At 37.2% G+C, this 13,086-nt stretch overlaps 1 protein-coding gene and 5 long non-coding RNA genes across 8 annotated transcripts in view; 4 read left to right on the forward strand and 2 right to left on the reverse strand.

Moving 5' to 3' along the window:
• LOC135160433 (uncharacterized) overlaps window positions 1–4,170 on the forward strand; it is a 28,208-nt gene extending 24,038 nt beyond the window's left edge. The window contains exons 6-10 of the long non-coding RNA XR_010298561.1: window positions 487–2,247; window positions 2,340–2,452; window positions 2,791–3,409; window positions 3,567–3,664; window positions 3,973–4,170. This is a non-coding gene — a long non-coding RNA (uncharacterized LOC135160433). The remainder of the gene's footprint in view (window positions 1–486; window positions 2,248–2,339; window positions 2,453–2,790; window positions 3,410–3,566; window positions 3,665–3,972) is intronic.
• On the reverse strand, window positions 230–1,261 carry LOC135160436 (uncharacterized). The gene is made up of 3 exons (XR_010298564.1): window positions 1,146–1,261; window positions 523–635; window positions 230–383 (listed from the first exon to the last, which is right to left on the reverse strand). It is a non-coding gene; the product is annotated as an uncharacterized LOC135160436 (long non-coding RNA).
• A 790-nt stretch (window positions 4,171–4,960) lies between the features above and the next one.
• Window positions 4,961–5,775, forward strand: LOC135160434 (uncharacterized). The gene is made up of 3 exons (XR_010298562.1): window positions 4,961–5,086; window positions 5,272–5,387; window positions 5,583–5,775. It is a non-coding gene; the product is annotated as an uncharacterized LOC135160434 (long non-coding RNA).
• Window positions 5,776–6,952: 1,177 nt separating this feature from the next.
• On the reverse strand, window positions 6,953–13,082 carry LOC135160406 (lysine--tRNA ligase). Of its 3 annotated transcripts, XM_064116922.1 has the most exons (6): window positions 12,951–13,036; window positions 12,547–12,742; window positions 11,998–12,133; window positions 10,628–11,323; window positions 9,663–10,279; window positions 6,953–7,276 (listed from the first exon to the last, which is right to left on the reverse strand). In XM_064116922.1, exons 2-6 carry the CDS (start codon window positions 12,663–12,665, stop codon window positions 7,012–7,014), a joined length of 1,833 nt encoding a protein of 610 aa, XP_063972992.1. In that variant the 5' UTR covers window positions 12,666–12,742; window positions 12,951–13,036; the 3' UTR covers window positions 6,953–7,011. The 3 variants fall into 3 exon arrangements, with proteins under 3 accessions (XP_063972992.1, XP_063972994.1, XP_063972993.1); XM_064116924.1 differs by lacking the exon at window positions 12,547–12,742 and having other exon boundaries at window positions 12,951–13,082; XM_064116923.1 differs by lacking the exons at window positions 12,547–12,742; window positions 12,951–13,036 and adding an exon at window positions 12,455–12,522.
• Window positions 7,645–8,336, forward strand: LOC135160435 (uncharacterized). The gene is made up of 3 exons (XR_010298563.1): window positions 7,645–7,767; window positions 7,846–7,958; window positions 8,139–8,336. It is a non-coding gene; the product is annotated as an uncharacterized LOC135160435 (long non-coding RNA).
• LOC135160437 (uncharacterized) lies at window positions 8,632–9,661 on the forward strand. The gene is made up of 3 exons (XR_010298565.1): window positions 8,632–9,069; window positions 9,145–9,266; window positions 9,346–9,661. It is a non-coding gene; the product is annotated as an uncharacterized LOC135160437 (long non-coding RNA).
• Window positions 13,083–13,086: the final 4 nt, after the last annotated feature.

Consider the following 13,086-nt stretch of genomic DNA (forward strand, 5'->3'; position numbering starts at 1 on the left):
TCACAAGTAGTAATATGTATGTTTTACATTTTCTTGTTGCTTTATCGATTACAGTTCACATAGTTCTGTCCTAACAAATAGTTTCATCAGCAGAGGGCGTCGGTGTGACTCGACAATGTCTTCTGTACCGATTCAACACTCAGTAAAGCAGATAAGATGTAGGCGCAACTTATGAAAAATAGAAATTAGAAGTCATCAGAATGAAAATGACAAAGTCAGGAATAAAGAGTTATTAAGAATTAAAATGGTTTTATTGTATATAATTGATTTTGTCGTTCTCATCGAGGAGAGAATTATTTTTAACGAGGGCAGGTTCGCACACATGGACCACCAGGACTTTGTTGAATCCAACCGGAATTGCAGAAGCATCCGGCTCTGCAGGACTGAAAGAGATATTTTCCTTTAATCAAATAATGGCCTTGACATAGAAACATAGTACCCAGAACATACAAAATAAATGAATCAAATCTCTCTATTTTCTGATAGTGTTGCCTCGGTATTTGAAGAATTAGCATAACTTACTTCTCCCGGACATTGGGGCCTCAGGTTTGAACACATCACGGGGCAGGCTGGGCCGCAGGGTCGAAAACTGGCATTTTCCGGACAAGGAGGAAGACCACGTTGAGGTACCGCACCTGTCAAAATTATCGCAACACTGACATTCGTATGACAATTCAGTAGCGAAGTGATAAATCAAGATAATACTTTTTGGACTATTGACCAGTTTTTTATGAATATCTCAAAATTTGGGGGAGATAGCGAAATTTCTATTGAAACCTTTTTTATAAAGCAAACTGAGCGCAACAACAAAGATTATAACAAAAATTTCGCTATCTCTCTTACTCTCCAAGATATTGTTGAAAAACTTAAGTTAGAAATAAGTCCATTGATCTCGTTTTACCACTTCGCTACTAAATTTTGTTTTTAAATTCTCGTGTAGATGATTGACAATTATATTGTGCTTTGGCTTTTCAGAAAAAATTAACTCACCGCTCGGGAAAGTTTGTTGACTCTCTGGTAAGACTTGTCTATCCTTTGGCAAAAAATTATCCAACAAGTTGGCAATTTTTCTCGAATGGGTAGATAAGTTTTACTAAACAGTCGACAAATTTCCCTGAGGTGTACGGTAATTTGAATATACGTACAGGTGCATGCGAAGACCAGGAATATGGTCAGTATGACGAGCTCACGCATCTTCAGGGCTTTTCGAACGAACGAGATTAAATTGATATAAAAAAATTTCACTTGATCCTTATATACAATTACCAATAGAAAAAAAAGAATTCACGCTAAAAATATCTGATTGACGTGCGTGTTTGATATGGAAATGAATGTTAATTAATTCTTTGGATTTTTATTTACGCAGTTGGACAGTGAAAGTGATAAAATACTAAACCACATGTTTCATGGATCCTCCGCTTCGTCTATGCTTGTTGTAAGGGCTTCATTTTCCTTCTTTTGTAACTCAGCGAAGTGCCAGCACTCAACTTATCTAAACTTTCCACTCTCAGCCACTTGGTGACCCGCATGAACTTGAATTATTTATTTAAAAAAAATTAAAATTGTCATCTGATTTTTCAAAATGTTTGCTAAATTTGTAACTTGTCTCTAACTTCGACTAGACGATTGTCTCATCAGCCCGTGCTAATCTGCTATGGTTCACTCAACAGTTTAATAATATTAGACTTCAATTGAATACAAACTTAATTCTCCCATCTGTTCAATTTTCTTCAAACTTTAATAATTGAAATTTGAGTTATGCAGAGACCCCTTCAAAAAATAAAAATAAATGATTTTCTTAGTGCAACTCAAAATGTCTTTTATTTCCGGTGCAATTAACGTTAAGTTTTTTCACTGTGCACCAACGAACTGTCGGCTGGTCAGGTAAGTGATAGACGTTCCTGAGTGAAAAACATTATCATTTCATTATCATAATACTTGAAATATGTTTGCAGGTCTCCTACCCTTAAAATTCCGTAGAATTATGAACCTGTTTGTTTGTCTTCCACATTTCTGACGTCCAGTTGTCATAACGAGGAAAAAGCAACAAAAATTGAATTCGAGTACGTGATATTTATTCTACAAACTCACCGAAATTAATAAAAAAATGTTCGCTATAGCAGGAAATTGTATAAAAGGGTCGTGTGCAAGCTTGCCAGTATTAATTTGATTTAACCATTTGCAAAACTCTCAAGATGCGTATTCTTTTCGTCCTCGCTATCTTCCTCGTGTTGGCATACACCACTTGTGAGTAATTAATTCATCAACTGCTCGACGGGGGAAAAAAACTAATTTGATTACCGATCGTGTGATTGTTAATATTTTAATTATTTTCACAGCTGCGCAACCTGGCAGACGCCACCCGCGCTGCGCTCTTGGATCCTCCTGGAGAGCATGCGGTCGTGCATGCCCACGTACTTGTGGTAATCGTAGACCATCTTGTCCTGGAGCAGTAAGTATTCTGTAGCAAAGTATACTTGACTTGATGTTCAAGTTTCGCTGTAAATTCAGGAGTTATCGGGTGACAGCGAAAATTTAAATGAAATTGTCAATTATAAGTTGGTTTAGACGAAGGGAAGTCAATCAAGAAACAGAAGATAAAAAAAATTGTTTGTAAGATTTATAGATCTATAAACTTGTAGATCATGGGAAATCGGTCTGCGGACTGTCAGATGATGTCAAAACAATATCTTTCAAAAGCTGTTGATGCTTCGCACACTTCTCATTGTGTTGATCAATTATTTTGTTGCAAAACATTCTCGTTTAATTAAATCGCAATATTAATTTCAGCGCTGTCGAGCTGGATGCTTCTGCAACCGGGGTTGGATTCGACAAACTCGCAATGGGCCTTGTATCAGAGAAAGCATGTGTCCTCGCACCAGACCATGATCTGTCTGAGGTCTTCCAGATGATAGACAATGGAACAAGGCGATAAGTGCACGCGCGTATCGCTGGAAATTGTAACAAAAAGTGTCATATCCGTTCAAAAAATTAAACATTGAAATAAACGAGTCATTGCATCAATATATAATCGAATTGAATGGATTCTGAATGTATCCTATCTCAACGGATGATATGGATCACTTGCTAAAAGGATGACATGCAGTAGTTTGGTGTTGGTTGAATCAATATTTTACTGTCTGCATATGTTTATTTAAATACGGTATTTACCATATACATTTGTTACATAAATTTCTCAACCACTGAATCTTTCTGCTGATCATTATCGTATGAATTTATCGTATTTGTCACATCAATGCTCCGTCGTATAAAAGAAGGAAGTTTGAGTCTCGCTGTATCAGTTCGATTTCGTTATTTGGAAATCAGTTCGATTTCTCCGTTTGGAAATCTTCAGATATGCGTGCTATTTTTATTTTTGCTATTTTCATTGCGCTCGTATGCACTGTTCGTAAGTTTTTCATATAGTATCCAACCTTTGCATCCGAATGAAACCAGATTTACAATTTATTTACAATATAGAATGTAAATCATCCATAACTCAGGTTTCATGTTGGAAAAAATTGTCTCCTTCACCGGGTCAATAATATTTGAATAATATTTGACAGGTGCCCAACGCAGAAGTTGTCAACCGAATGCAACCTGGGGATGCGGTGATCCCTGTCCTGCTACCTGTCAGAACCGTAATCCCAGCTGCAACAGAATAGTGAGAATTATCTTATTATCGCTATCAATTTAATTAACGACGCAATAATCCTGCGAACTTACCTCATCATTCGTGACAGCACAGCTGTCACTGCTACAAGTTAATAAATAATGAGTCCAATTTTTTTAGAATTCGCTGAGAAAAAAGAAGTTTCTAGTTTCGAGGGACGATTCTATGAATTTTATTGAGTTATAGCTGTTTAATGTTTGGAGGAACATAGTTTCGAAGATTTATTCTGGCGAATATGGCTTCCACGTAGAATTATTATACCCGTTGAATATTATTTGCAATTATAATATTTCTTCCAGCACTGCGCTGATAGATGCTACTGCAACCGCGGGTTTATAGAACAATGGTCGGGTGGTCCTTGCGTGCGATCCTGTTGAAGATATTGGCCTTCCTGAATGCTCTGGGTAATCGCTCTCCTAGCCGCTCAAAAATACGACTATATTAGCATCATTGTTGCCAAAAAAAAATTTTAATCCAATAAATAATACCTCTACGTATATTCGTCTTTTTCTTTCTACTCTATCGTTTCCTCTTCCTCAGCAACATAAAGAACACATTTTATAAATCAGACGGAAAGTGATCATTGCTCATCGTTATGTTCAATTGTGTAAACGATGTGAATAAAGGGATCGTCAGTATATTGGTACAGATAATATTGAATTTCAAAATGAAGAGCAATTGAGAAGTGCATGATAACAAACTCCTGATAAAACCTTGCACCTAACTCTGCATTGAGAAAAAAAATCTTTTACTAAATGTACTGATTTACAGGTAAAAAATCTACATAAATATTCCCGTAGGTCTGTTAATAAGTTTGTTAATGGCTGCAATGATTCTCTAGGTCAACCTCAGATACCGGATCCAAAGTTTTTTGGAATCAGAGAAGTAATTTAAAAAAAATCCTTCCTCCTCGTTTCCCCAGAAATTTTATATTTTACTGATATTTATATACACCATATTTGCAATATAAATTCTTCGAGTAAACAAAGTATTTCGTGTGGAAAAGCATTGGAGTCCAAAGCTCTAATATTATTTGGGTAGAGTTATCCGTGAGAAGTTGTAACATTTATACAATTTGATTGAAGAATTATTCTTGGATTTTTCAATCGAGTTATTTCTGCATCGAATGAAAGCTCTGAGTTCTGTGAATGAGATGAAGAAAGAGATCGTCACGATATTTATATAAATAATATTAAATGGCAAAGTAAACAGCACGTGTATGATAACGCCTCTTAAGTAAATAAATGCAAAATGATAATTTCTAGTACATAAACTGTTTTACTCGAGACATTCATATAAAAGAGGAATCACCAGGAATTGTTACATCAAAAAAAAATCTGTTCTTTCAAAAATTTCACACAATGCGGACTCTCCTTATCTTCACCATCTTCTTGGCACTCGCATATACAGCTTGTGAGTATTTTATATCATCTCCAAGAGTCCTGAGGCATAATTTGAAGTAATGGACAGATACTTAATATGATAGTCTGTGCAGGAATTTTCCGAATAATTAAAAAGATGAATGGGTTGACTAAAATACTTATTGGAAGTCGTACTGATTAGATAAATATAAATAAGTATTTTATGATCTTCCAAAGGTGCAGAGCCGCGTCCTCAATCACCGAGGAGATGCCGTTCCGGGGAACAATGGCAAACATGCGCTCCAGCGTGTCAGCCGACATGTAGAAATCCTCGCGGAGCCTGCCCTGGCCGTGTAAGAATAATAACAATTAATTTGATGATTAAGAATATTATTTTTGCTACTAACGTGGTAAGAGATGACAATGGCGCGACTGACACTTAGAAGTTGTGCTAAATATCAAATTCTCCTCATTTTCCGATCGAATTTATTATAACATCTCTGAAATTAGTGAAAGTTGTGTTAAATTAATGGTAATACTCTTTTCAGCGGTGCGTTGCGTCCTGCGCCTGCATTCGCGGTATGGTGAGAATGTTCCCCGGTGGTATCTGCACGAGAGTCTGTCCACGCATCGGTTGAAGATCATCTTTTGCCATTTTCGAACTATTTCTGCGGTATTATCTAACTTCATGATTATAAATGTCTGCTTCAATAAAATGATTTTGCTGTCAACTTATTAATACACCACAGGTCTTTTGATCTCCACTTTTATTATTTTTTAAAAGAAATTCCGCTGTTAAAAGGAGTCACATATTGTATCGATAATTCCGTATCGAATCGAAACCTCGCTAGCGTGCGTAATACACCGTTTCCTGGATGGAGTGATGTCACGATCTTGACAAATTGATAGAAACATTATTCTTCGGATGATAAGAAATCTTCGAATTCTATCGGTCATCATTATAGATGATTGTTTTTTATTGATAAAATGTTATTGTATAATCAATAGGGTATTATTCACTTTTCCTAGAGACCTCATAGGACTCTCCAAGAAGCTTAACCAGAAGAAAAATCGTCCAATCGCAGCAAAGGATTTATTACTCTTGCTGACAATTGCATTAATGAAAAAACTGAAATATTATCCGCATGTATGATTATTTGTTTATTTGTTTGCAAGGCCGATGTATATGTTGATGGGATACCCATCACATAAACCCCTTCTATCGATTTAGTGACCAATATTCCTCGTAGTGAAAAGTCTGCTCTCGATGAAACTTAGGTGTAAAAGGCTGCGGTGTAAAATTTGAGATGTCAATCTTATCTCGTCGTTCGAAAAGCTGTCAACATGCGTTTCCTTTGTCTTCGCTATTCTAGTCGTGCATACAGTCCCTGCGTGAGACCGATTCAGTGTCCGCGGCCAGGACACAAATTTTTTCAAGCTTATATGAATAATTATTTGAAATGGGATTACATTGATAGGCGAAGTTATAAAAAAGTTGAAATTATTTCTCTTTGAAGTTGACAAGTAATAAAAGTTGTTGTCCAATAAACCGGATGTATTTATCGTTAAAAGTTCATTGGGAAAACGGACAACGCTGACAAAATAATATAATTGCACATGTTCCCCATATTCTTTGATTCGATAATTAATGTGGTCTCATGTTTGAACTTGAAGTAAAGATTATGGTATTAAATTGAGGTAGTAAGTTACGAAACAAGAATGTAACAAACGATTGGGTCGAGTTACTAAAATGGTGCAACCACAGTATTTGAGATAAAGCGCATTTTTCTGATTCAGCAGGATCACATAAATACGTAGAACATGATCGAAAAATTGAAAAAGTATATATTAAGTAATTTTTACCATTCCCTGTTATCTCAGAGGAAAATTGAGCTGATGAATCAATAAACAGAGCTGGTCCAATCTCACAAAATTTTATTGTTGAATGAAAACACATTCTTTCGTAAATAATTCCCCTCACTTCTCAGCTGTGATGTCATCAGGGTTCTTTTCCCCGTCATTAGCCTCCTTGTTCTTGTTGGGATCATCTGGCTTCATAGCCGGGAAGAATAATACTTCCTTAATATTGTTGGAGTCAGTGAGGAACATTGCGAGTCTGTCAATTCCTAGACCCCAGCCAGCCGTAGGTGGAAGACCGTATTCCAGAGCTGTACAGAAGTTTTCGTCGACTAATTGAGCCTCGTCGTCGCCTGCTGCTTTGTCTTTAGCTTGTTGCTCGAATCTGCAAGACAAAATATTAATCAGGATTAATTATTTGACAACAGGATATATAATTAAACGCAGAGGTGAGCAAAATCATAAATCACTAGGTCTCCACAATGATAGCCTCATCCACGGACCTAGAAAATTTAGGACGTTCCAATCGAAAATCTCCAATTTCTTGCAAAATAGTAATGTAAATAATCAGTTCCGATTCATGCTTTCTCTTGACCAACTGCACAAATACAACGAAAATGCGGAAGAAGTACAATATTTTTAATATTTACTTTGACAGTCTTCAGTTGTAATGCAGACTAAACACGAAATATTTATAATATAAACCAACTTTAAAAAATAATGGATTAGATAGCCCCATAACATGTGCTGTCAGATTTATATAAAAGATGAGATTCTAAATTTTTGGCATCAGTTCGATTTTCATCATCTGACCAGCTTTGAAAATGCGCATTTTTTTCCTCCTCGTTGTCTTCCTGGCGGTGGCGTACACCGCCTGTGAGTATACCATAACTGGCTCCTCCGTTATTTCTAGATTTTAACGTTGGAATGTAAAAATTTCATTAATTTCGACAGCTGCTGAACCACAACCCAGTCGTGGACGCTGTCCTGTCTCGACAGTCTGGCGACGATGTGGTTCCCGATGTCCACCAACTTGTGCCAACCGTAGACCTCGCTGCCGTCGCCGGGTGAGAACTATCAATGAATTATTGATGATATGATGAGCGTCAATTGGACAGTCGTTAACTCTGCTCATGTCAAATCGTTTCTATTTCCTATTTGATCATGAGAATTATCCGATGCCGGTTTTCGTCTTATTTAAGACACAAAGAAAATTGTATTTTATTAATTTGTGATTTTTTTTCCAGCCCTGCAGAGCCGGATGCTTCTGCCCCAGGGGTACAATACGACTAAGTCCCACCGGTCCATGTGTGAGATCATGTCCTACTAATTAAAAATTCCCCAAGCGTTTACACATTATGCTGTTCAGCGACTCCGTAAATAACCGTATCGATGTATTCTTATGATTAACAATCTGTTGTCATCAATAAAATAATCAATCACATCACAAATGACTGGGACTTTGTCTTTTATCCATAGACTTGTGTAATATTTCCCTGCGGAATTTCGGAATAATTTTCGATGATATTTCTAAGACTGATGATTATCCAACTTCTAATGCACATTTGCACGATGAATTTAAGATATTCTATGCACATTTGATTTTACTAGTACAAACGAAATCTTGTTATTCATAAAAAGTTCTACATTGAATCGAATAAAAATATTATTTCAGATGTATTGTGTGTGCGTATTGTGTCCTCGTCTACTCTAATCTCGGATTCACAAGACGTTGTGAGAGTGAAATATTCTTCAGGATTGTGCCCCAGATTAAATTCCCCAGTCCGTCTACAACCACTTCGAATTCTGAATTTTAAGTGCAATTTATAAAACTGTGTCATAAACTTTCCTGAATTCTTCATGAACGTAGTGATTATGAGGATGTTAGTACCATTGGAACAATCTCTCTGTTAGTATTTACTTAATTAAATAATCCACTAAAATCCAGCGATTTGCCATCACAATAACCACAATTTCTGGCGAAATTTCCTCATGCGCTATTCACAATCTCTTGAATAATTTACGATTCGGTGATAATCTCAAGACAAACTTCATATCCAATTTGTGTTTTACGACAAAGTGAATAAAAGGATAGATCGTGACACTTTAATTAAAAAATTGCGGAAATGTGGATTACTTTTCGATTGATTTTTGTATTTGGGTTTCTCTTCATCACGAGTAAGTAATTCATAATGTTCTCATGAAATTTCCTCATGATATGGTTTGAAATTTCATATTTTGCGATTATAACAGATGCACAGCCTCAACGTGGACTGGGAGTTCTCAACCCCTGCGGTCCAAATCAGTCTTTCCGTCTGTGTGGGCCCCTGTGCCCCGCACTCTGTGGCAACCTCAGACCAATTTGCGATGTCACCGTAAGAGATTATGATAATTATTACTAGCAGAAGTCGATGTTTACTAACAGAACTGATCTTCATACGATCTTGTTTTCAGATTTGCATACCCGGATGCTTCTGCAATCATGGGTACACACGGCTAATACGCAATGGCCCATGTGTAAACATATGTCCCGTGAACCCTGGATTTTTAGGTCTGGGATAGAGATTTTACAATTTATGGACTTTTGAATGTTCATCGGAATTGTGGAACCAGAAATTGTCTGAGTAATAATAATATATTTATGTAGGGTTGTCCCCAATTCCCCTATCTTTCTTAGATCCGGTAATATTAATTAAAAAGTCGACTCAAAGATGAGTCAATTCGTTGTTTTACCCTTTCGTTATCGCAATAAATAATCACTTTGCCCTTACCTGTCTCGCTGTACCACAGGATCATTCAACTCCGTATAAGCATTGCAGATCTCCTTCTTCATAACAAACAGCTCGAACCTCTCAGTAAGGCCCTTCTCTGACCTATGCCACTTTGCGAGTGGAGACATGATCTGGGGATGGTCCATGATGAAGGTAGGATTGACGCAGGTCTCCTCGATGAAGTCACCAACAAGTTTGTCGAGCAATCTGGCGGTTGTCCTAGGTGCAGGACAGTCCACCTCATGCTTCACACACAAATCACTCAGGAATTGATTGGCCTCTTTTGTGTTTAATTTGTCGGCCTCTGGGAACTTGACTTTCAACTTCTCTTCAAGAGTTTTTATCATAGAGACTCGTTTGAATGGAGGTGTAAAATCAATCTCCACTGTCTCACCCTCTGGACCATTTGGGTGGTAATGAATCTTGTAACCACCGTGAATACTCTTTACCATTCCTGATATCATGTCCTCGGTGATTTTCATGAGGTCGTTGTAGTCAGCATATGCCATGTAAAATTCACAGGTTGTGAATTCGGGATTATGGGTCATGTCTATTCCCTCGTTTCTGAATTGACGACCGATCTCGTATACTCTGTCGATACCTCCGACTATTAGCATCTGCGAGGTGATTTATGAAAAGAAATTTTTTTTTTAATTTAATTTTCAGAAAAGGACTTCATTCTTTGCATCAGATTGAAAAAAAAAAAAATTCCGTAGGAGAAGAGGGATTGGATGCTCAAATAAATTACAACTCCATACGATCCCTCGTATAAAACTCAATTTGTCCAAGTAATCAACATTAATTGAGCAAAATAAGAAGAATCTTATTTTTTTTGCTGATAGATGAAACCAACTTCTTTGATGTTAAAAAAATTAATTCTAATAGTTCTGTGGGCTCGCATGAACGCCTGAAGGACATTTTCTTTTTAAAGAACGAATTTTACTGAAACAATAGAGATATTTTACCTTCAGATACAATTCAGGTGCGATTCTCATGAACAGATCCATATTCAAGTCGTTATGATGCGTGACGAAGGGCTTGGCAGTGGCTCCACCAGCAATCATATTCATCATGGGAGTCTCAACCTCCAGAAATCCTATATCGTCCAGGAATTTTCTAACATGAGCAATGATTTTCGCTCTCACGTGGAATTTCTGCCGAACTGCATTATTTAAAATGAGATCTAGATATCTCTGGCGGAATCTCGTCTCCTTGTCCTTGAGGCCAAAATGCAGATGAGGTAGTTGATGTAGGCAGGGACTCAACAGAGTTATCTTACGTGGAAGAATTGAGAATTCTCCCAGTTTTGTTTTTGTTGGGACTCCAAGGACTCCCACAACATCCCCACGACCGATTTTCTCATTGTCAGACAGGAAACTGGCTTCGTTCTCATAATGCTTGGCATTTGCCATTATCTGGACCTTGAGGCCCTCCCCTCTGAGGTCGTAGAAGATGAGTTTAGCACCTGCCCGTCGGATCGAGTGGATCCGCCCAGCAATACTGACGACCTCATCTTGAAGAATTTCTCCCTCTTTTACTTTCTCCGAGAACTTTTCGATGAAATCCTCCAGGGATGAGGATACGTGGAATTTGTGGGGATAAGGAGGCTCGTTCGAGTCCTTCAGCTGATTTATCTCGTGGGAACGGAGTTTAAAATACTCCTGAAAGGTAGAATCATTGCTTTGAAGATAACAAAATCATTAGACTGAGGAGACTGCATTTTACCAAGAAACAGAAATTGTCTCTAGTCTCTCCGAGTCAATTTTCAAGTGCAAAATTGCAAGTAAATCTTAACAATTAATATCCTTACATTAACTGCATTCATGACACTTAATAGCTTTAGGATTTTCGCGAAATACTCGTATCATAAATACAACTAGTTCTCTGAATAATTGATAATCCTAAAATGGTCGGACTAATGGCGTTGTATCACTGAATGTTGGAAAGCTCAGGACTGTTAATCCATTAATGTATTCGCGTCAGAGATATTTGGCACATAAGGATAATTACTAATATAGACCAAAGTGAGTTTTTGACATTTTGCACTTTAAACATCAGTAACTTTTAAAAATTTATTTGCAACTTCGATGTACTAAAATTAGTGGAAAGAATAATTTAAAACAAAAATTAAAACATGACGGGAGGTTTATCAGTCCGTCTGTCCTTCAAGAGAGAGAATTAAATAATAAGCATCAAGTACTGCACAGAAAACTCCACGAAAAATTAGTAATGAGTCAAGAACTGCTGTTTGTGTTGTCAGGGACATTAAAATGGATCACAACGATCGACAATTGTCTTGACAAATACATAAAATAATGAAGGAATTATGTCTTACGTTCGGACTGATGTCAGCGTCATTCAGATTATCTTTCTTATGACTTTTCGCATTGGCCTCCTCCACAGTAGCTTTCGCCTCTTTCTCCGCTTTCTCCTTTAGCTTCTGCTCGGCTTTGAGCTTTCGTTTCAGCTCACTGCAATCAGAATTAATTATTAAATCTCCTCCACCGTAGTTTCATGATCATTATGTTCAGTAATGAAGTGCCAAAACGTAACTGCTTTCTGTTAATAATTTTTGTAACGTATCTCTAGAAATATATATTTTACATTAACATTCAGAATACTCAATCAATTTATTTTGGAAAATATCTCGAGCAACCGAGCTGTTGCCATGAGAAAATACCTGGAAACGTTTTTTGTGTCGGTTGCACTGTTCAATAAAAAACGTTCATTTTTTATCAAAACTCACCATTATCACGTAAATTTAACGTCAAGAAATTGAGAAAAATTAGAACCTGATTTGTGTTTTATGGTTTCGTTTTACCACTTCACAACGTTTATAACCCATTTTTTTGGATTCTCCAAACTATTTCCAAGCGATACGCACTTGAATGCAGATCCACCCACCGAGATATGACGCAATTTTAGATATTCAGTGTTCACACACGAATTCGGAAATGCCGGTGCCAGGGTGCAAGCCAGATGTTTGGTTATGCGTCGTAACATTCTTAACGTCAACTCAATTGTTGCACTTTCCCTCGAGAAAATCCATCGATTTTGACTTCATTCGAATCTAAAGAGCTCTGCATCATTCGAATAACGATCAGAGTGGCCGAATATTATTGAAATACCAGTTTATGCATTAAAAACGTGGGAGGCACAGAAGCTAAAATTGCATCACGAATAGGTTATGAGTGATTGGGAAGGATTAGGCGGTGGTGGTTATACTCAAAGAGAGGAGGGGAAGATTTTTAGGGAGATTAGAAATTAGTAATTACAGAATTTACTCACTTTTTCGACAATTTTTCACCTGCCGGATCTGCCATGCTGATATACTATTTTGAGGAAAGAATCTGTCGAGTTGAAAACACGAAGAAAGTGACGATGGACTCCGCAAGATGGCGGTGGATCATTTGGCGGGCGCATT

The sequence above is a fragment of the Diachasmimorpha longicaudata genome, chromosome 3 (genome assembly GCF_034640455.1).
Source record: "Diachasmimorpha longicaudata isolate KC_UGA_2023 chromosome 3, iyDiaLong2, whole genome shotgun sequence".
In the NCBI taxonomy this organism is placed as follows: Eukaryota; Metazoa; Arthropoda; class Insecta; order Hymenoptera; family Braconidae; genus Diachasmimorpha; species Diachasmimorpha longicaudata.